Below are 23,375 nucleotides of genomic sequence, written 5' to 3'. Positions count from 1 at the left end.
TGGGGTGTAGGGGTGTAAGAGATCAACCAAAGGACTTGTATGCATGCATATAAGCATAACCAATGGACATAAGACACTGGGGGATAGGGGAGGCTAGGGGACTGTCTTGGGCGGGGGGGAAAAATGGACACATATGTAATACCCTTTGTAATAAAAAAAAAAAAAGAAAAAAGAAAAAGGGGTTGGGGAGGGAGGGAAATCATGTAAAAATCTAAACGCATGGGGTAAGGAAGGCCCTAAAATTGAAGGAGAGCTAAAGGAAAGTGAGGGCAAAGGGGAGTGAAGGGAAAGTGTGGACACAAGGAAGAGGTCTCTCCTACCAGGAGAGGTTAGGAAACAGACGTAATGAAGAGAGGGAAGCACTTGAGAGTAATCTTGTAGAATTAGAAAGACATTGCCAGGTGAGCAATGAGGACAAGGTTGTTCACCAGAGAGAGAATGTGAAGAAAGGGAGAGCCCACATGGCATGACCAGGGTGTGATATACCAGAACTCAGAGGGGAAGACAGAGGAGATGGGGGTAGAGAGGTAAACGGGGACAGATAATGAAAATCTTTCTATGCCACCCACAGTAATCTGGAATTTATTCAATATTCAGGGGAAAGTCACTTGGGATGTGTTTTTTTTGTTTGTTTTTTTTTTTGTCAACGCAGGTGGCAAGTCACAGAAAAAGTCAATTCTGGAGATTTAACTAATAAACAAAATGGATTAACTCACATAGCTGGAAGCCCACAGGAGAGGCACACTATGCTCAGTGTCATTTTCACCTGTTTCCTATTCCATCCTCGTCATCTTGTTCACTCTTCTCATCATCACAAAATGGCAGCAGTGGCCTCAGGGACTACATCCTCACACAGCAACATCCAGAGGCAGAAAATAATTATTTCTTTTTTGTGTGTCTCCTTTTGAGGATAGAAACCGATCCTTGTGTCACTTTTTAAAAAACTAAGATCCTTTCCCAGGATCTCCCCACTCCAGCTTTCTCTCTCCCCTAAAGTTCACATGCCCTTTCCTAAGCCAATGTTTAGCAAGGAGATTTACTTGATTGGTTGACTAATCAAGACCCTGCATATGGAGTCCAGGGCTCTCTGAAAGCCAGAGCTGACAGAGAAATGGACAAATCTTGGCTCTGTTGGTAGAGAATGGGGTAGCAGCTGCCATTACTGCGTTGTGCATCCCTGGAGGGTCTTAGGTAGTGGTGTGGTATGATCAAACTTGCACTGTAGAAAGATGAAATCTGACAACAGTTCACAGGATAGAAGAGAATGAGACTAGTGGCAGGAAAGCCAGCATCAGAGGGTTTGAAATGATAGCCTGTACTAGAGTAAATGCATTCAAGGAAAAGAGGGCAAAAGTGAATGGTATTTAAGACATGGAAATGATAGGATTTCGATACAATAATGAGGGAGAAGGAGGAGTTCAGGTGACCCCTGGTTTCTTGGGGGTACTCCCGTTTTCCTCTGCCAAATTCACCTGAGAGACCCCAGCAAAGTCGCATTGGGATTCTTTAGAAGAAGGGCTTCCAAAACCTAGAGATTCCACCGAGAATGAGTGCCACATGTATGTGGTTCCTTCTGCCACCAACTCATCTTCTTTTTGAATGTTCTAACCCATCAACAGCTCAGTCACCTTTACTGGTTTCACTCCCCTGATCTCTAAATCTATGTTTGCCTCAGGTCTTCTCTCCTCTCTTTCTGCTCATTCTCAAGGTCGAGAACTCCAGATGGGGTTTCTTGAGGTCTTTCTAGGCGTGTGGGCCACAGAGAGTTTTAAGGTGATCAAAACTTAGCTCCACAACTCCCACACGTCCTCTTTCAAATCTGTTCTTTCCAAGAATGTGCCTGGATAAAGGTGTGAATTCTCCTCTCCCCTTTCCACTTTAAAAATAAAAATCTTTATTGTTGAGAGTATTACAGATGTCCCCGTTCTGCTCCCCTTGTCCCCCTCACCCAGTTCTCACCCTGCCCCAGGCCTTCAACACCCTATTGTCTGTGCCCATAGGTAAGATCTTCCGTTAATCTCTTCCCACCTCCCCTCTCCCCTTCCCTCTGAGAGTTGTCAGTCTGTTCCATGCTTCCATGCCTCTGATTCTATTTTGTTCACCAGTTTATTTTGTTCATTAGATTTCCTGCTCATTTATTTTTATTTTTAGATCAATTGTTGATAGATATGTATATATTGTGATTTTATTGTTCATATTTTTCTCCTCCTCCTCCTTCTCCTCCTTCTTCTTCCTCTTCTTAAAGAATACCCTTAAAAATTTCATGTAATATTGGTTTAATGGTGATTTGCTCCTTTAGCTTTTTCTGGTTTGTGAAACTCTATATATGACCCTCAATTCTAAATTAGAGCTTTGCTGTGTAGAGTAATCTTGGTTTTAGGTCCTTGCTATTCATCACTTTGAATATTTCTTGCCAATCCCTTCTGGATTGCAAACTTTCTGTTGAGAAATCAGCAGACAGTCATATGGGCTCTCCCTTGTAGGTAACTAACTGCTTTTCTCTTGATGCTATTAAGAGTCTCTTTTTGTCTTTAACCCTTGGCATTTTAATTATGATGTGTCTTGGTGTGGGCTTCTTTGGGTTCCTCTTGTTTGGGACTCTGTGCTTCCTGGACTTGTAAATCTATTTCTTTCACCAGGTAGGGGAAGATTTCTGTCATTATTTCTTCAAATAGGTTTTCAATATCTTGCTCTCCCTCTTCTCCTTCTGGTACCCTAATAATGTGAATATTTGTATACTTGAAGTTGTCCCAGAGACTCCTTTCACTATCTTTATATATTTGGAATCATTTTTCTTTTTACTGTTCTGATTGGGTGTTTTTTGCTTTCTCATATCCAATTGCTAATTTGATTCTTGGAATCCTCTATTCTACTGTTGAATCCCTGTAAAATATTCTCTTTTTTTTCATTGCTGTTTTATTTATTTATTTTTGTTAATTAAATCTTTATTGTTCAGATTATTACATTTGTTCCTCTTTTCCCCTCCATAACTCCCCTCCTCCCAGTTCCCGCCCCACCCTCCACCCTCACTCCCCACCCACTGTCCTCATCCATAGGTGCATGATTTTTGTCCAGTCTCTTCCTGCATCTCCCACACCCCTTCCCCCCAAGAATAGTCAGTCCATTCCCTTTCTATAGCCCCGATTCTATTATAATCACCAGTTCATTCTGTACATCAGATTATTTATTCACTTGATTCTTAGATTCACTTGTTGATAGATGCATTTTTGTTGTTCATAATTTGTGTCCTTACCTTTTTCTTCTTCTTCCACTTCTTAAAGGATACCTTTCAGCATTTCATATAATGCTGGTTTGGTGGTGATGAACTCCTTTAGCTTTTCCTTATCTGTGAAGCTGTTTATCTGACCTTCGGTTCTGAATGATAGCTTTGCTGGATAAAGTAATCTTGGTTGTAGGTTCTTGGTATTCATCACTTTGAATATTTCTTGCCACTCCCTTCTGGCCTGCAAAGTTTCTGTTGAGAAATCAGCTGACAGTCGTATGGGTATTCCCTTGTAGGTAACTGAGTTTCTTTCTCTTGCTACTTTAAAGATTCTCTCTTTGTCTTTTGCTCTTGGCATTTTAATTATGATGTGTCTTAGTGTGGTCCTCTTTGGATTCCTTTGGTTTGGGGTTCTCTGCACTTCCTGGACCTGTAAGTCTATTTCTTTCACCAGGTAGGGGAAGTTTTCTGTGATTATTTCTTCAAATAGGTTTTCAATATCTTGCTCTCTCTCATCTTCTGGCACCCCTATAATTCTGATGTTGGTACCCTTGAAGCTGTCCCAGAGGCTCCTTACACTATCTTCGTATTTTTGGATTCTTTTTTCATTTTGCTTTTCCGGTTGGGCGTTTTTTGCTTCTTCGCATTTTAAATGTTTAACTTGATTCTTGCGCTCCTCTGGTCTTCTGTTGGGTGTCTGTATAATATTCATTATTTCAGTCAGTGTATGCTTAATATCTAGTTGGTTCTTTATCACAACATCGAGGGTCTCATTAGATTTCTTGTGGATCTCATTAAGTTTATCGGCAGTTTCTAGAAAATTATTGAAAGACCTTAAAAGTGCAGTTTTGAGCCAGGCCAACTGGCTGTGAGAATCAGCTGTGTCCGCAGTGAGAGAACTTCTGTCCTCCAGGGAGGTGCTAATCTAGCCTTTGCCTGGGGCTATCCGGCAAATGCCTCTGTGCAGAGCTTGGGTGGGGCGGGTCCCAGGGGGATCTACAGGGCAGGCTGAGCAAGCAGTTATGGCTGCTCTCAGTCCCGTCCCCAGGTGCTCTGCCTCTCAGAGTCCCAGCAACCGCTGCAAACCTCGGAGAAAAGCTGCCTTTGAGTTCCGACCAAAGCCAAACACTCCTGCTTCTCCCTTTTGAGTCTGGGTCCCTAGAGGCTCGCCTGGATCTGGAACTCAGAGTCTGAGACTCCCTCCCAATTGAAAATGACAACCGTGCCCTCAGCCGCCAGCCTGCTCTGCGAGCACCTCCGCACCTTAGTATTTGACTTCAGCACTGCGCCTCCTCTGAGTCTCGGTATGCTATTCTCTTTCCTCCTAGTTGTAGAGCTTCCACTCAGCCAGTCTTCCTGTGGTTCTGGATGATGTCCGTTCCGTCTTTTAGTTGTATTTTTGAAGTGGTTGCTCGAGGCAGCAAACTCCGGCGTTAACCTATGCCGCCATCTTGGTTTCTCCTCCCTGTAAAATATTCTTATTTCCGTTAGTGTGTGCTTAATTTCTGACTTGTCCCTTTTCATGTCTTTGACATTCTCACTAAGATCCTTGAAATTCTCACTAATTCCCTGGAAGCTCTCATGAAGATCCTTGAGTAACCTTATAACCATGGTTTTGAACTCTGTATCCAGTAGTTTGCTTGTTTCCATTTCTTTCATTTGTGACATATTTCTTTGTCTCCACATTTTGGCTGCTTCCCTGTGTTTGTTTCCATGTATTAGGTAGATCTGCTGTGTCTTCTGAAATTGATAGAGTGGCCTTGTGTAGTAGGTGTCCTGTAGAGCCCAGGGGCTCAGCCTTCCTAGTCACCTGAGCTGGGCACTTGGCCTGATGGTCAATTCCTTCCAGTGATGCCAACAGCAATCAAGGCCCTTTCCACTTTTTGACAAAAGACCAGCACCTCTTTCCAAAACCTTCCTGAACCTTATGGAGATTCATTCTTCCAGAAAGTAAAAAACTCCATGGGTATCTGTTTCTGCGGAAAGTCTGGGGAGAATAAAGAAAAGGGAGTACCATTGAGAAAATTGTGGGCAAGCGGATTGATTTCATCACAGAGACAAACTCATGCTGAAGCTCTGTGTCTTACATAATTATCTTGGTATCAGAACTCAGAAGGAGATGGTTGTTCCTGAAAGTGTATTAACAGGATTATTTCATCTGAAAAATGAAATCAGACTTTTGATGACAGAAACTCTGGGCGGACTGGTTTGACTGTAAGAGGGGATGATACAAGGTGCCTTGTAATCTGGTTAGCTGGCAGGCTTTCCAGTAAAGCAATGAGTAAAATATGCAGCTCTAGTGCTTGATAAAAGCATATGTATGGCATGCTTATGATGAAATTTTTGTTAAAATATTTTATTAGCAACTGTTTCAATAATAAATACTTTTAGAAGTCTTGATAAAAATCCTTCTTATTCTGTTTTCCAGAAGCTGGGAAAGTGAATGACTTTTATGGCAGATAACAAATCCTTTTCTAACTCTAGTGGTTTCCAGTGGTTCTGGATGATGTCCGTTCCGTCTTTTAGGTGTAATTTGAATTGGTTGTTCAAGGCAGCAATCTCTGGCGTTAACCTATGCCGCCATCTTGGTTTCCTCTAGTCTTTTCTCTAGTGGTTTCCAAATTCTTAGCTTTTATCAGAATTGAAAAAAAAGATTTAAACAAACCTGTCAGTTTGTTTTTATTGATTTTTAGAGAGAGAGAGAGAGAGGAAGGGAGGAGGATAGAGAGACAGAAATATCAATGAGAGAGAAACATCATTGATTGGCTGCCTCCTGCATGCTCCTCTCCAGGGATCGAGCCTGCAACCTGGGCATGTGCCCTGACCAGGAATCAAATAGAGTTCTCTTGGTTTACAATTAACTACAGAGCCACAATGGCTAGGCAACAAACAATATTTGATGGTAGATTGCTATATGATTTTTGGCATATAATTCAGAAAACTTTCAAAGAATTGAGTGACATTGCTATAATAAAACTTCTTGCTTCATCTATTTATTTATGAGAAAAAGCTTCACCAGCTCTTCTATTCATAAAAATTAAAAAATAGGAAGAATATTATTGCTGAATCTTGTCTCAGTCTAAAATAATAATAGTTATCCACATATAAAAATTAATTTTCAAAAAACACACTTATTTCATGAAGAGATGTTTGATGGCTATTAAACATCTATAATGATTTGTTGTTTATCGTTTATCAGATAATTATGTTGTTTGCCCAGTTATGCACTAATATTAATTGTAATAACAATTCAATCCAGAAGAAAAAAAATTTAACACTAGGGATTATGGTTTCAGAAACAATATAAACTGGCAGAAAAAGTATGATAGGGTGATAAATAAAAAAATTACAAGCTTAAAGATATATTACATTAGAAAAATAGTTTGTGAAAAAGTGGAATGGTAAAGCCCTAGGGCATTGGCACTTGCCATTTCATCCCAGTGGACTAGAAATAAAGAGTTAAATGAGAAAGAGAAAAAATATGTCAAATTTCCAACTGTTAAAGAAAAGCACTTTCATGTGTGGGTTTTTGTTGTTGTTGTTAATCCTCACCTGAGGATATTTTTTCCATTGATTTTTAGAGAGTTGAAGGGAGGAAGAAGGGAGGAAGAGAGAGAGAGAGAGAGAGTTGATTATCTTTAGCGAGAGTGGAAGGGGAGAGAGAGAGAGAAACATTGATGTGAAAGAGACATACAGATTGGTTGCCTCCTGCACACACTTGATGGGGGCCAGGGATTAAACCTGCAACCTAGATACGTCCCTTTGATGGGAAATTGAACCTGCCACCCTTCAGTGCCTGGGCTGGAACTCTAACCACAGAGCCACACCAGCTGGGGCTGTTCGTGTGTGTGTGTGTGTATGTTTAATGAATAAAGGTGGCTATAAAATCACTACTATATTTGGATTCCATTGGAGACACCTAAAAGAGCAATGTAGCAACTTTACTAAAAAATGTTAGTGCCTCATATGATAAACCTACAGCGAACATCATACTAAATGGGCAAAAAGTAAAACCATTTCCCCTAAGAACAGGAACAAGACAGGGATGTCCACTTTCATCACTCTTATTCAACATAGTACTGTGGAAGTCCTAGCCACAGCTATCAGACAAGAAGAATAAAAAGATGCATCCAAATTGGAAAGGAGGAAGTAAAATTCTCATTATTCACAGATGACATGATATTGTACATAGGAAACCCTAAAGACTCCACCAAAAAACTACTACATTTAATAAATGAATTTGGCAACACCCAAAAATTGATGGCTTTTTTTATACACCAATAATGAATTTTCAGAAAGAGAAACTAAACAATTCCATTTACCATTGCAATAAAAAAACAAAATACTTAGGAATAAACTTAACCAAGGAGGTAAAAGACCTGTGCTCAGAAAACTACAGGACATTGAAAAAAGAGATAGAGGAAGATATAAACAAGTGGAAGAATATACCGTGTACATGGATTGGTAGAATCAATATCATTAAAATGGCCATACTACCCAAGACAATCTACAGATTCAATGCAATCCCTATTAAAATACCAATGGCATATTTCACAGAGCTAGAACAAGTACTCCAAAAATTTATATGGAATCAAAAAAGGCCCTGAATAGCTGCAGCAATCTTTAGAAAGAAAAACAAAGTTGGAGGAATCACAATACCAGATTTCAAGTTATACTACAAAGCCACCATAATCAAAACAGCCTGGTACTGGCATAAGAAAGGCATATTGATCAATGTAACAGAACAGAGGACCCAGAAAACGACCAAGCCATTATGCTCAATTAATATTTGACAAACGAGGCAAGTACATTCAATGGAGTCAAGAGAGTTTCTACAATAAATGGTTTTGGGAAAATTGGACAAACACATGCAGAAAAATGAAACTAGACCACCAACTTACACCATACACAAGAATAAACTCAAAATTAATAAAAACCTTAAACGTAAGGCATGAAACCATAAAAATCCTGGAAGAAACCATAGGCAGCAAAATCTCAGATATCTCTTGTAACAATATGTTCACAGACATATCTGCTAAGGCAAAGGAAACTAAGGAGAAAATAAACAAATGGGACTACATCAAAATAAAAAGCTTCTGCACAGGAAAAGAAACCATCAACAAAACGAAAAGAGAGCCCACTCTATGGGAGAACATATTTGGCAATGATACACCATCAGGTGTACCTCTGGCTCTGGCTGACTCTCGTCTCTCCTTGGAAGAGAATCCCTGCTGATTTTCACAGCCAGATGTTTTATGGGTGCCTCTACAGCTCTGGCGTGGAGTTGAGACCCCACATTCCTCAGGGGAAACTTTTGCGCTGAGCTATCCCTCCAGATTCTCAGCCACCATCCCTGAAACTGGGCAGGCCTTTTCACATCTCCATTCTTCCTACCAGTCTTGATGTGGCTTATTCTGTAAATCCTTGGTTATAAGATTTCTGTTCAGCTAGTCTTTGGTTGGTTATTCAGATTGATTGTTCTATATTTTAGTTGTAATTTCAGTTTGGTTCTGGGAGGGGGTGAGTATAACTTCTACCTACTCTGCCACCATCTTCATACCCCATTATAAGCCAGGTTTAGAATGCCTGTCTTGCTCTCCCTCCCAAAGCACCTGGTGTTCACCCACCTTCCTTTACATAGGGGCTTTCTTAGAAGCTTTTCTGCCTACACTGACCTTTCCAAGATAATTCTTTGTGTGTGTTTTTTAATCTATGCCTTTGGTGCACACAGTTTATGTTGTCATTAAAAAAACATACACAACTTCTTCCAGTGTGTATATCTTCCAAGTTGGACTGCATACTATTGAGGGCAGGGACCCAATTATGCAATCCTTATTAACTTTTCCTGACAAAAACCATTCTAGATATAGACTCTCATCACTAAATGACCAGTTCAGATGTCCCCCAAATAGTCCATGGAGTGTTAATGAGGACTCCATGAATAAAGATGGTGTGGTCAATTACATTTGGGTAATGCTAAACAAAAACAGATTTTCCAGCTGCAAGACTTGTCAAAGTCTTTAAACTACTCCTGTGCATTGAACCTGGTGGGTAGGAGCAAGATAGAGTCTGTAGTATTTCTCAAATTTACTTATGCTCTGGAGCCCTTTTATCTTGGAGCATCTTGTAGTACTAGTGTGTCCAAACTTTGGGGAACTTACACCTTAACAAATTCCCCAGTGCTGGCGTGGAACTGGGATGTCAGTAGATGATGCCTAGGAAAGATGGATCTTGGCATCTAGTAGGAGGAAACGGGCCAGGGATCACACCTGCCATTTCCAGTCCTGTGGCTCCCAGGCCCGTTGTGCAGGGCTTAGCCTAGCAGAATCCCCACACAGCCTTGCCTTCAAAAGCATCCCAGGAGGATGGAAAGATGGGGGCCTGTGTGCCTTTTTCCTTTGTCATGGCTCAGCCTCAGGCTTCCTGAGGTGACTCAGCTCCTCTCTTCTCTGGGCCTGCCTCAAGCAGTGCCTACACACAGCTGTCTGTCTGGCCAAGCACTGGCCCCACTGCCCAGGACCGTGGCGGACTCAGAATACAAGCCATACATTCACTGGGTTTCTGGACAGCCAGGGACCCCAGCCAGCGAGGCCCCCACTTCTTATCCCACAGACCTCATTTATATGTTCTTCCACAGGCTTTGCCAATACAGCCTTTCCGTTCCTTCTGCCTAGATAGCCCATCCTGAAAGAAAGCAGCTGTTTCATCTCCAGAGAGAGAAAGAGAGCACACCCTTTGTTCAGAGGCATAGCCAACTCTCCAGGTGCCAGCTCAGGCCCAGGTTATCAATAATACCTCTGTCCCTGCAAAGGTGTGCAGGATCCTACCCTCCAGGCACTCTCTGGCTAGGAAAGTGCCTGATACCAACATGAAACAAAGAGCAAGCATCTGCTGGTCTCTGTGAAGTGCTGGATGCACTGCACTGACCACAGGCCAGGAGGAAGTCAGAGCAGAGAGACAGCTGGGTGTTGTGGCTACAGGATGGCTCAGAGAGAGATGAGCGGAATCTAGATAGATTGGTAAAATTTTGGGTTTTTTTTTATATAGTATCTTCAGCTTTTTCTCTCTGGATTATAAAATGATTGCATGATCACTGTCCAAAACTTGAAAAATACTAAAACTCTCAAGAAAACTAAAGCAAGGCCCTGATCGGTTTGGCTCAGTGGATAGAGTGTCGTCTATGGACTGAAGGCTCTCAGGTTCGATTTTGGTCAAGGGCATGTATCTTGGTTGCAGGCGCATCCCCAGTAGGAGTGTGCAGGAGACAGCTGATCAATGTTTCTCTCTCATTGATGTTTCTAACTCTTTATCCCTCTCCCTTTCTCTCTGTAAAAAATCAACAAAAGATATTTAAAAATGAAAGGAAGAAATATACTAATATTATAACTTTTCTCAATGCACATATGTGTATTTTTAATACAAAATTGGATGAAAAACAATTGGATGAGTCTGTGAACGTGTGTCTATATATACAGGGTATCCTAAAAAATGTATACACACTTTGAGTAATTATTAATTCCAAAGGGTTAAATCTAAAAAGAAAGAAGCATTGGAATTAATAATTATTCAAAGTGTGTACACATTTTTGGGACTATATATATATATATATGTACATATATATATATACACATGCATATATACTTGTGCATAATCAGAATAAACATACTTCTGGCAGTCGTTCTCAACCTTAACTGTTCATCACAATCACCTCAAATGTTTGTAAAAAAAAATACTGATGCCCAGACCCCAGGCTAATTGAATAAGAACCTTAGAAGTTGGGGTGATGGATATGTTAGCTAGCTTGATTGTGATGATTATTTCACAATGTATATCAAAACGTTAAATTGATATATACCTCAACTATATACAATTTCTATTTGTTCATGATGCCTTAATAAAGCTGGAAAAATTAAATGATTCAGGGACTTTTTAATTAGCACTTGCTGACAAAAAAGACATGAATTTTTCAAATTATACACACACACACACACACACACACACACAGAATTGTGGGGGTTGAGACCCAGTCATTGGTATTTTTAAAGCACGTGAAGGCAACAGCAGAATCCAGAAGCTTAGCCTCTCCAATGTACGCCACGGATCCTGTGGGCAGCCACACAACCTGCCTCAGCTGCTGCATCTTGGGAGGTTGACCTTGGGACAACGGTCTGATGCGATTGGGGTTTGTGCTGGACCTGGCCTCGGTGACCTGGGTCAAGTCTTTAGTTCCTAAACGGCTGCAACTGCGAAGCTGTCATCCTCTTCTAGAGCAGTGACGCCTTGGGTGTGGGCCTCTCACCCTCAAGTGTCATCCTCGGACAGGGGCTCAGAGCCACCCTGACCGGGATGCTCTTCAGATCCCTGACAGGTCAGCTTCCAAGCGATGGAGGTTAAGGCTGGTGCACCAACAACCCCAGCCCCCCAGGTGCCACTCCCAAAGCTGGGGCGCTCAGGAAAAGGGCTGTGGTGCAGCCTCTTAGGTCAAAAGGCAGGAGACTGCAGAGGAAGCAAGAGGTTCTTGGTCAGCTCAGGCTCCTGGAGCGGGACCCAGGCCCGTGCTGGCACAGCGCCCCCAGGGGTGTAGGCTGGATGGTGGGGACCGAGTGCTCTGCTCTAGCTGCTGCCCAGGTAGCAAAGGGCCTTCCTTCATTTCTCTGGGGAGAGATGAGCCCCAGGAGTCTCTCAGTCTAGGATCTCAAGCCCAAGGTCTGACGAATCTCAGCAATCTTCAAGATCAGCTCTTTCTGGTTCCACCGACAAAATGCCCAAGGAATGCTGGGTCACGACCTCCCCAAAACCCCTACCCCTGACTTGAACCAACTCTTCACCTCACCTCTTCCTTCACTATCCCTCCTTATCCTCCCATTAGACCTGACAAAAGTGATTCATTTTCTGAACAATGAAGATCTATCTACTCAAGGTTATCTTCTTTCAGAAAGATAACCCTTCCATTACCAGTATATCACTTGCTTACTCTTTCCTACTCTAAAGTTATTCTTCATCTAACCAAGAGAACTTGCTCTAGTGGGATATCTTTCGCTACCTACACACTCTTGTAGCTTCCTCTTGTCAATACTGTTATGATATTATCATGTTCCCATGTCTTTCAAAACATTTCTGATATATACAAATTCCTCTCACACATGCTGTATGCCCTGCTGTTTTATTTAGATTGTTTCCAATTTTTCACTTTTGTAATAAATATACTTTAAACTCCTTGTACATGAATCTTTGTACATGAACTAATAAATATGGGATTTTTGATAGAGGTTGGGGGAAACAGTACAGAGGTGGCAAAAAGAGGTGGAATAAATATAAGACAAATTTAGGGGACCAGGGAATTATAAAAAAACCCTTGAATTCAGAGTGATGTTAAAATGCTTAATTGGAACAGGATTAACACTGACCAATCTGAATCAAGGCTAGCTATGAGAGCAGAGCAGGGTTCTAGAGGTTCCCTGCTGGGCCAAGCATCACTCTTTCGATAATGGCTTATGGAAAGTGGGGTTCTAGAGGAAAGCCTGGGGCACCTGGGGTGATAGAGGGCATTAGGAAGATGGCTCTGGAAAGCAGCTATTGATCAACTGGTGAGGAAGTATTTTGATATTTTATTTTATTTACTTATTAGATATGTATTATTGAAAAGTATTGCATATGTAGCCCCCCACCCCCCCAATGACCACTTCTAGCCTGCCCCTGTCCCTGCCCCAGGTTTGCACCACCCTATTGTCTGTGCCCATGGCTATGCATATATGGATACAAATTCTTTGGTTGATCTCTTCCCATCCACCCTCCCCCACCTTCCCTCTGAGATTCGTCAGTCTGTTCCATACTTCTGTGTCTCTTGATCTATTTTGTTCAACAGTTTATTTTGATATTTAGCAACTTGCCATAACGGTGCTTGCATGCAGAATATCAGCTCCTTTATGGTGCTCTCATGGAGGACTCCACACAGCTGTAGAATGTTCCATGCCTTTTTCAAAGCTTTTCTCAGCTAACACGTCATCCGTCCTAGTGGTGATGGTGGAGGGCAAATGTTTCTTGGCTTCCTTGTAGAGATAACAGGAAAAGTGCGACACAGTGAAGGGCTTATAACGTCTCTATAGACTCAAGAAAGTCATTGGTCATGCTGTGAATAGAACATGAGGCTAGTGATGCAGATAAGCTCTGAATGGAGACCGCTCCTGACAGAAAATTTCACTAGGAGATTGCAAACCAGTTTCCATCAGGATTGATAATATTTCCATGACACACAGGGGGAAAAGCTATAAAGAAGCTCATGAGACTCTGGCTAGCTCTTAGAGAAATGAATGTCTTTCATAGGAAAGTAAGAAACCAGAAAGGCTTTAGATATGTTGTCCTGACTCCCGAAGTCCTCATTTCCCACACCGTGTCAACATAGTCAGCTCTAGAGGGGCTTCAAATGAGTTAAAACTTTTTTTTGCAAACTGCCACTATCTTGTTCAATGAACAAGCCTTCATATTTACATCTAAGGTGTTTCCTTGGCACTGCTTCTGAGGCTTGAGGAGGTGGGAGGAAATGTGTCCATTTATATTCTTCATGGGGGCTCCTAAGGAAACCGAGTTCTGGGGACCCCCTGGTTTCAAGGGTTATGAGTCTCCTTCTTGGTACAATCCTTAACTCACCCTATCAAATGGGTGGTTGGGCTCAGGAGCATAATTAGTCCGTTGGAAAGAAAGTGAAATAAAGGAACATGTCTATACCTTAACATTAGGTATAGACAATGGGCTTTTATATATTTATTTCGGGATAGAGCTTACTGTTGGGCTATGGCAGTGGTCAGCAAACTCATTAGTCAACAGAGCCAAATATCAACAGTGCAATGATTGAAATTTCTTTTGAGAGCCAAATTTTTTAAACTTAAACTATATAGGTAGGTACATTGTTATTACCTTAATTAGGGTACTCCTAAGGCTTAGGAAGAGCCACACTGAAGGGGCCAAAGAGCCGCATGTGGCTCACGAGCCGCAGTGTGCTGACCACTGGGCTATAGCATCTGGTGATCTCATTTGCATGGAAACCCTCTCACCAAAGACCATTTCCACCTATGATAGGTCAGGTGATAAGTTGAGTTGCTGCCCTTATCAAAATTAAAATTGCACTGACAAAATTAAACAGGGAAGGACTTTATTCTAGACTATTTCAATAGAATAGAGAGAAGAGCTAGGGTGGGGGGAATAGCAGGACACCTGTGTTGGCTAGTTGGCCTTCGCAATTGGAGTAAGAAACCCACCAAAGTCAGGCATGTACCCTCCTACAGAGACTGGGAGGAGGGGGTGTTGTTGCCTCCAATGTTTTTATTTCAAAAAGATGGTTCCCAGGTCGCTAGGAAAGAAATTTCCTGGGTTGCAAAACTAGCAAGAAGATGGGAGAAGATTTGTTTCCAAAGGGCAGAATAATTGCAAGTTATCTCTTACTTAATTGCAAGTTTTCTAAAGTAAATGCTCTAAATAAAGAAAGGTCAGGGGCCATAGTCAGGAAGAAACCTGTCTAAAGTTTAGTCAAGGTGAAGGGAATGTTAAGGCTGCATTGCTCGCCCTCTAAGGCAATTCATAAATAAATTTCAAAATTCATTTCTCCTGGTTGAGGAAAACCCTTAATCCAGTGATACACAAACTTGGACATCTGGAGTCCCTGTACAGGTACCTTCTTCTGAATAGTCCATTGAAATGAACTCATAAATGCTTCCTTTTAATGCCTTCAACTAAGAGTGTTTTCACTGATTAAGTCAGCAAACATTTATGGAGTATCTATTCTGTGCCAGACACCATTTCAGGTATGAATTAGGTGGAAACTTCTCCTAAAAGAGACCTCACAGCAGTGAAGGAAGGAATAAATGAACATTTAAAATATAATGTGAAAGTCCCTCAAAAAAGTCAAACATGACCCAACAATTCCATTCTTAGGTATCTACTCAACAGAAATGAGAACATCTGTCTATACAAAAAAGTATGCAAGAATGTTCAGAACAGAATTATTCATAAAACCAAATGGTAGAAACAACCAGATGTTCTTTAACTGGTGAATGGATAAAATGGTCTATCTCTACAGTAGACTGTTACTCAGCAGTAAGAAGGAATGAGGTATTGATACATGCTACAACATGGAGGAGCCTTGAACACGGTGTTATGAAAGAAGCCAGTCAAAGCAGGTCACATGTTGTATGATTCCATTTAGATGGAGTGTCTAGAATAGGCAAATCCATAGAGACAGAAAGCAGATCAGTGGTGATCTAGGGCTTTGGGGGTTGAGGGGCATGGGGAGTGTCTGCTATTCGGTATGAAGTTTCTTTTGGTGGTGATGAAAGTGCTTCAAAATTGACTGGTGATGGTTTGGTATCGCCACAAAATTATGGTTATGGGAAAATGGAAAGAGCCCTGGATTTGACCTCAGAAGACCTGGTTGAATCCTAAAGTATTGTAGGCTTGATTTTTCCAATGCCATGTCCTTTGTGCTCTCTCTTCTTTCTGTTTTCTCCACCTCACTGAGTGATCTCACCACCCATCTACCCAGCTGCTAAACTAGAAACTCGGAAGCCATCTGAAATGCATGCCTCCAAACCTCTCACTGCACCTAGATAGTCAGTCATCAAATCCTATTAATTATATTTCTTCAATCTTTTTAAATGTGCTGTCCTCTCCATGCCTGCTTTCGCCTGCCTTTTGCCAACATCATCTCTCACCTGTACTATTGCAAAAGCCTCCTCTCAGTCTCACCACTTGAGTCGAATCTCTCTCATTCTCCATATGGCTGGGAGGGTGGTGTTTATAAAAGAAACCTCATGTCGCTTCCTTGCTCAAAATCATTCAATGGTCATTACTGTCATGATAGCAAACATATATACAATGCTCTGCAAGCATGATTTTAAGAACTTTGGATGCATTAACTGGAATGCTCGCAGCAATCCACTGAGAGAGGAAGGAACGAGGCAGAGAGAGGTAAAATGACTTGCCCAAGGCCAAGCAGCTGCTTAAGTCTAAAGCTAGGATTGAACCCAGGGAACCTGGCCCGGGGCCTGTGCTTATAGTCACACTACACTGCCTCACAGAGGTGGAGGCCAAACTCATTTCTGTGACCCAGGCTCACCTGCCTCCAGCCCCTCCGTGGCGCCTGTGCCCTGGTATATTGCACTCCCTGCAGTTCCTCAAAGGGGCCTCACTCCTCTGGGCCTTGGGACAGTGCCTTCCATTCTAACTGGACTCTGAAAACCCTTGTCCTTCAAGACTTGTCTTTGGAGATGTTGGACAGGTAAATACATGCGATTGAAATAAATGGAACTAGAAAAGGCAGCGAGAGGAATTAGGGTATCAAGGATGTCACAGGTATTTCCCATACCCCCTTTTCACCCAGGAGTCCCATCAATGTCACTCTGTCCTGTGGCCCGCCCCTCTCCCAGGGACATCTAGTTAATCTGATAGATAAGTCCTTGTCATGTCCTCATGCACATTGCCCCTCCTGGGTGGATCATGCAGAGCCCACCCCGGTAGGTGGGGTCAGCCATGTGGACGGGGAGCTTTACATATGCTCCCAGCCACCAGGGGCCTGGACAGGTATCTGTGGCACTTTCTTCCACTGGAAACCAACCCATTTATTTATTTATTAAACAATATATTTTACTGATATTTTACAGAGAGGAAGGGAGAGGGATAGAGAGTTAGAAACATCGATGAGAGAGAAACATCGATCAGCTGCCTCCTGCACACCTCCTACTGGGGATGTGCCCACAACCAAGGTACATGCCCTTGGCCAGAATCGAACCGGGGACCTTTCAGTCGGCAGGTCGATGCTCCATCCACTGAGCCAAACCAGTCAGGGCGGAAACCAACCCATTTATTTTGTTTACTCTGCCAGTTACTAGTATTTTCCTGCCATTAACATGCATTTCCTGGCCAATGGTCTAAGTACACAAGGGATGTTACCATGCAAGCCTGATGAAAGGGGAGCTTCGGGTGGGTGTGTCGGCTGTGTCCTAGTCTAGCGGTGATCACCGTTAGGGAAATTCTAAACAAGGCCAAAATCAACTCTGTAGCAGGTAACAAAGAATTGAGGATGGTTCATAATAGATGACAGTGCCAAGACACCTCCAAAGGGACTGTGCTCCTGTGAGCCCGCAGAGCTCTGATTCCCTGGCATCCCCGGTTCCGGAGCCCATCTCCCCCCTACATGGGCTTTGCCTTTGTCTCCTTCCACAGAGGTGTGCCCGGGGGATCTGTCCACGCGGTGACTCTCCCTCTCAGAGGAAGGCTGACTGCCTCTCTTCTTTAATGTCTTGAAAGGGCTCTGGGACCGAGGGCTCCCTGCTTTGCTTGACAGTGAGCATCAGCAGGGGACAAAGTGTCAAGGTGAGGGGTACTCTGATGACTATCAGAATGGTCCACCTGTCCATGCAGTGTCACCCTGATGGGGGTCTTCCCGCCTTCCTGGTCCCTCTTTGCTTGACTTCTGAGTGGAAGTCCCCCTCGAGCCCCCCTTGGTCCCTCCCACGGGCTGCAGTCCCCACCTCCCCTGCAGCAGATGCCAGGAGCTCTTTAAACTTGCCCTTGGTCCCTGGAATCCTGACTGTGAGGCTGGGCATTCCAACAGCAACCCCTTGGGTGCGGACCTGGGAAAGGCCACTTCAAAACTGTCTCAGCCCAGGCCCCAAGGACAGGCTCTGCTTCTGTGAGGTCTGCAAGGTGCCAAAACCATCTCCGGTGCTCAGGCTGGAGCAGCCAATGGAAGCCACGACCCAGACCCCTCCCACTCCCTCCTCAGGGGCATCCCAGCCTCCTGAGTCTCTCCTCCCTCTCTCCCGGCCTGTCTGACACAGAAGTGAGGACCCAGAGGCCTTGGGCTGCAGAACCCTTTCCACCTGCCCCGTGGTTCCCAGGCGGAGCCTCATCCTCTCCAAAGATGGCCTGGAGACAGCTGCTCCTTGTCGCCTGTTTCTCGGGTGCTGTGCTCCTGTGCAGTGAGTAAGGGGAGGCTCCAGGATGGACTGGTGTTAGGTGAGGCTGTCAGGTGGCTGGCCCAGAGAGAAAGGGGCGGGGTGCTTATCTGTAAGCTGGCTGTATGTGTGTGTGTGTGTGTGTGTGTGTGTGTGTGTGTGCGTGTGCGCGCGTGTAACACAGCACAGCACAGAGAAGACTGTTTGCTTGGTGGTTTCTTCGGGCTGGTGTGTGTGTGACCCAGGACTCCCCACCGGGGCCTGGCAACCACACTGTCCTGGGAAGGATTGGCCTTGCCTGGTTGGGGTGAGGGTCCCTTCGGTGTGCTGCCCTCACTCTCTGCTCGTGCCCACAGTGCTGCAGGAGGGGACCGGCGCATCAGTGGGCACCGGGCAGGGGGCCAGACAAGAGGCCCAGGACGGTGAGTGCAGGGGCCACCCAGGGGTGCAGGGCAGGGGGGCCAGCCCCTGCGGTTGCCCTGGTGAGCCCGTGGGGTTGTGACTGGCCTCCTTCGGGTTCCAGGTGTGGAACAGAAGATTTTCATGCAGGAATCGGATGCCTCAAATTTCCTCAAGAAGCGTGGCAAACGGTCCCCCAAATCCCGAGAGGAGGTCAACGGTAAGGATGCTGACGACCTGCCTTCTGCTGGCCCCTCTGGTTCCTTCTCGCTCCCAGTCAGCTCGCCCAGGGGCATCAAAGGGCCTGCAGCTCTTAATTAGAAAGCCCATGTCTCATGGATTGCAGGTCACATCTGTTTTGACTGACTGCTGTCAGGGTACGAAACAAAAGGATGATGAGACACATCCCGATTGCAGAAAGTTAGAAACATACAAGGGAAGACCTATGTTCTAGCTGGGACAGACACAATATCTCCGTGTGTGCTTGTTGGGGTGCTGCAAAGTGAGCCCTTATGCGCAAGAGCAATAGCATTGCGAGCAGGGAGAGGGCACATGGCGCTCCGAGCCAGGATTGTGGGTTTGGTGACAGCTTTACTGCTAAGTGGCCTTGGCCACTTCCTCTCCCAGGGCCCAAGTTTCCTTATTCACAAGCCCCTGAAAGTGTGGTGTTCAGCCAGCAGTGTTGTTTTAAGTTTTTTTTTTTCCAGGACATTTGGGAGGCTTTGAGCTCAGAAGCATGTCTCCTTTCAGCCTGAAGTAGCCCCTGGTGGCCCCTGCCCAGAGGGACCCTCATTTCCATGACCCATCAACCCTCAAAGGCACTTGCATTTTCTGCCCTTGAACTAGATTCTTCCAAGGGCTGTGGGTGCTGACTGTCTCCCAGTCTGGGGCTGGATTCATTGCTTGTGTGTGTGTCTGAATAAACTCTTTGTGTCGCTCAGCAAGTTAACTTGCTCCGTAAAAATAACAGGAGTGTTTTCAAATGATGGAGAAGAAGAGAGTGGAAAATGTTGGGAGATAAAATTCCTTTTTAAGAAAAAAAAAAAAACAAAAAAAAACACCCCAAACACCTGGATAAATATTAACCAAACTGGGAAAATTTCCAGGCCTCATACAATTTGAGACTTAAAAGCTTGCAAATGTCAAGAATCACTGAAAAGACTGATGGAGATCGGGCAGTTCTTGATAGAAATCAGAGAAGCAACCTTCTGGCAGACTTCCAGTGGGGAGCAGGTGTGAATTTTAGGGCAAATAGTTTCCATCCTTGGAAGCTGAGCAGAACAATGAGGCACACGACAGAAGCCAGAGGTTCCTCACCTCAAACAGAAGCTCAGTGTGTTGGTCGTGGGGAGCCCAGGGCAGCCAGGAGAATTCCTAGGGTGCACCTGAGTTCATGTCTTGTTTCCTTGTCAATTTCAGTGGGTGGACAGGAGATCCGTGGCCAACTATGTCTCGGGTTGGGTAAAAATTAAGTGATAAACTTGAATTTGGAACCAGGGGACAGGCGTCTTACACCTCCAAGCTTCTGGGTAACGATGCAGGTCACTTTAGGGTGAAAGGAGGAACGAATCTGATAAAATGCATGTTTTTGAGAAGGGGTGTACACAATGCACAGTGTAAGGCAAAGGTCCAAGGTGGCACCTCCAAAAAAGCCATTTGGGAAGCCTGTTGCTTTTCTGGAGTACACGGGGATGGCAAATGCTTCCTTAGGAATTGGCGTGGCTCATTAAGCACCTGCTTAGAGTCTAAACCCCTGCCACCCACCCCACCCCTACCTCACCCCTACCCCACCCCCACCCCCAGCAGCTTTCTGATACCTGTCACACCTCAGAGCTTGTGGTGGGTTGTAAGATTCTGCCATGCACAGTGTGTTCTGTCCAGTAGTGGAGTGTGGGTGCCTGGAGCTCAGGCCCCAGTCCCAGCCCTGCCCTGGCAAGCTGTGTGGCCTTGATTAAATCACTTCACCTCTCTGAGTGAATCGCCTCCTAAAAATGTGTAGATGTGGGGCAAGAGGTGAAGCATGAGGATGGACTAGAGTACCAATTCCTTCTGCCAAAGTAAAGATTCCTGCAACTATGTAGGTAAAGGCAAAAGTGTGGGGAAAACGTGGGATTTACCAAAGGAATCTGCACTGAGATCAATTCAAATAACTTGATTTTTCATCTGAGTGAAGTTAAATAATATAAACCTACTATAAATAACTAGTCTTTAATTAATTTACTTATTCTTGTAAGTTCCTTACTTTCAAAAAGGGTTTTGAGATGGTTTCTCCAGCACCCTTATACTGTGGGGTGGGGCAGCAGCGATGGCTTTTCTGCTTCCATCATAACCCCCACCTCCTCTTGCACATCCAAGCTGGTGGGGGCAACAGCACCTCAGCCTCCCCCTTTGATGTGAGGGATGAGCGTTCTGAGGGAGCAGTTCCTCCTGCACCAGACACAGCCTCCTGCTGCCATGGATGTTCCGGATGAAGCCCAGACAAAAGAAATGTCTTTTAAAAAATTTTTTTATTGATTTCAGAGAGGAAGGAAGAGGGAGAGAGAGAGATAGAAACATCAATGATGAGAAAGAATCATTGATTGGCTGCCTTCTGCATATCTCCTACCGGGGATTGAGCTCACAACCCAGGAATGTGCCCTGATCAGGAATCCAACTGTTACCTTCTGGTTCATAGGTCGACACTCAACCATTGAGCCACACCGACTGGGCTATAATTCATTTCTGATCATTGAACTTCTAGTTTCTAAGTGGATACACCACTAATTTTATGATTGAAATTAAATGGCTTCATCTTTTGGGGTCTCAGTCTTCTCATTTGCACAAAGAGGCAGCTGGATGGGAAGACATCCTAGCACCTAGGACCTAGGTCCTTCAAGTTTGAAAGTCTACGTTGGGAGTACACCATTTCAGTGAAGCCCCCATCCTTAGCCCTCACAAACAAGCCTTCCAAACCAGACTACATTTCTTAGGCAAAATAATGGGTGTTCCCCTAAATGCGTGCAGATGCCCCTGTTCTTGGGGGCAACTCTCACCTCTTACCCTTCCACAGCGGAGAACAGGCAGAAGCTGCGGGCTGACGAGCTACGAAGGGAATATCACGAAGAACAACGGAACGAATTTGAGAACTTCGTGGAGGAGCAAAATGATGGTAAGAGCTCTTCAGCCAGCGTCTCCAGGGAAGCGGGGCTTTGCTGGAAAACCACGAGTTGTCTCTACTTCTCCCTACATTTTAGAGGAGAAAGGGAAGCTCTACTTTCATGCTTATGGGAGTCTTGAAAAGAAGGGAGAAAGTCATAAATGGACACAGAACCTGAGAAGGGACTGAAAAGGATAGGACCCCTCGGTCACCATGGGCTCAGGGACTGTGGGGCTGACAGCATTTTCTCCTGCTTGGGGATCACTGTGGTGGCCCGTGTTGTCTGTATTGGTGAACTTAGTACTGGTAGATTTGGATTGGGAGGATTTCAAACTCAGTTTTAAGTGTCTTGGACTCACATCAATGTAATGGCTTTAAGAACTACCTATCCTGGGAAACCAAGGCCTCCCTTTACTTAGTCACTATGATCAGCATCTGATCTGACGGGTGGAGGTAAACCAGGAAAACTCAGCAAGCACTGGTCACCGGTGCCCTGCCTCTACCCTTCCCCACCTCCAACACCAACATCCACAGGTGACATGAAGGCTCCAACACATGCATAACATTGGGCGTCGGCATGCTTGTAGTATGTGGTTTGCTTGTGCCCTTACCTCGCTGCTCTAGTGTCATCCCTGCTAAGCTGTCACCTTTGCCTCCACATCTCACTAGGCAATCAGCACCTCTCATGTCTGCCCTCAACCCTAGGGCAGACAGGGCTCCTGCTACCCCAAGGAAAGGCTGATTTCATCACGGCCTCAGTGAGGCAGCTGGGAGTGGGTGTGGGTGAGGGTAAAGGGAGGCTCTATCTTTGAACCACACAGCCTTCCACCGGGTTGCATTTGACCTTGGATCTACTGAGTACCCTCGAGTAAAAATCCTTTGGTACATTTAATAGTGAGAGACCATCAGGCCCGTGTGTGTGTGCGTGCGTGTGTGCGTGTGTGTGCGTGTTCCTTTCTTTGGTCTTTCGAGACTGCAATGATCCCGAGCAAGCTCCGGGTGGCATGTGAGCTCAGACATAGGCCCGATCCAGGCCGCCTTTGTCAGAGGAGGCCAGCGGTTTCTGTTCTGAAGTTGTTACCTCCTGGCTTGTTTGCACTGGTGCGTTTGAGAGGTACCACCCTCCTAGGGCACCTCGTAATGAAGAGGATAGGATCACCAGACACCCGAGGGCTGCAGGCCAAGCTCCTTGTGCTGGGGCGGCACCTGGCTGAGCCCGCAGCAGGTGTCAGGCTTGGATCCTGGCCAACCAGGCGTTTCTGGGAACAACTCAGGCGTCATAACTCAGAAGCAAACACTTCTGTTTACCTTGGTGGACAGCTTGGGGAGAGGCATTTTAAAAATGAGAATGTGGCCTCCAAAATTCCTTCAGCGTTTTGTCCCCCGCCCCCTCATAGCATTAATAACAGCATTTTATTTTGTGGCTTTTTAAATGTTCCAAGTCCAAATCCCTGGCACCTGGGTAGAAAAACTCACTGTTTTCCCTTTCATGATGAAATCAGGATGAGAGGTCAGGTGCCTTGGGGATGATGGGTCCTCCACCAAAGCCAGAGGAGGCTAAGGTCAGGGACCTCAGGCCTTGCCAGAGATGCAGACACTGCAGGCAGGGCGCAGGCCTTCTGGGCAGCGGTGCAGCCGCGGTTGTTGCTGAGCACTTGCTCCGTCAGGC

The 23,375-nt window shown here is 44.7% G+C and overlaps 1 protein-coding gene across 1 annotated transcript in view; it reads left to right on the top strand.

Moving 5' to 3' along the window:
- The first annotated feature begins 18,013 nt into the window (after positions 1–18,013).
- UCMA (upper zone of growth plate and cartilage matrix associated) overlaps positions 18,014–23,375 on the top strand; it is a 7,141-nt gene continuing 1,779 nt past the window's right edge. The window contains exons 1-4 of the mRNA XM_006776170.2: positions 18,014–18,195; positions 18,528–18,593; positions 18,695–18,790; positions 21,620–21,718. Of these exons, the coding sequence (XP_006776233.1) occupies positions 18,138–18,195; positions 18,528–18,593; positions 18,695–18,790; positions 21,620–21,718 (319 nt within the window). The 5' untranslated portion in view covers positions 18,014–18,137. The remainder of the gene's footprint in view (positions 18,196–18,527; positions 18,594–18,694; positions 18,791–21,619; positions 21,719–23,375) is intronic.

This window comes from Myotis davidii, unplaced genomic scaffold (genome assembly GCF_000327345.1).
Source record: "Myotis davidii unplaced genomic scaffold, ASM32734v1 scaffold749, whole genome shotgun sequence".
In the NCBI taxonomy this organism is placed as follows: domain Eukaryota; kingdom Metazoa; phylum Chordata; class Mammalia; order Chiroptera; family Vespertilionidae; genus Myotis; species Myotis davidii.
Note: the sequence above shows the minus strand (reverse complement) of the source record. Positions and strands in the feature narration are given on the sequence as shown.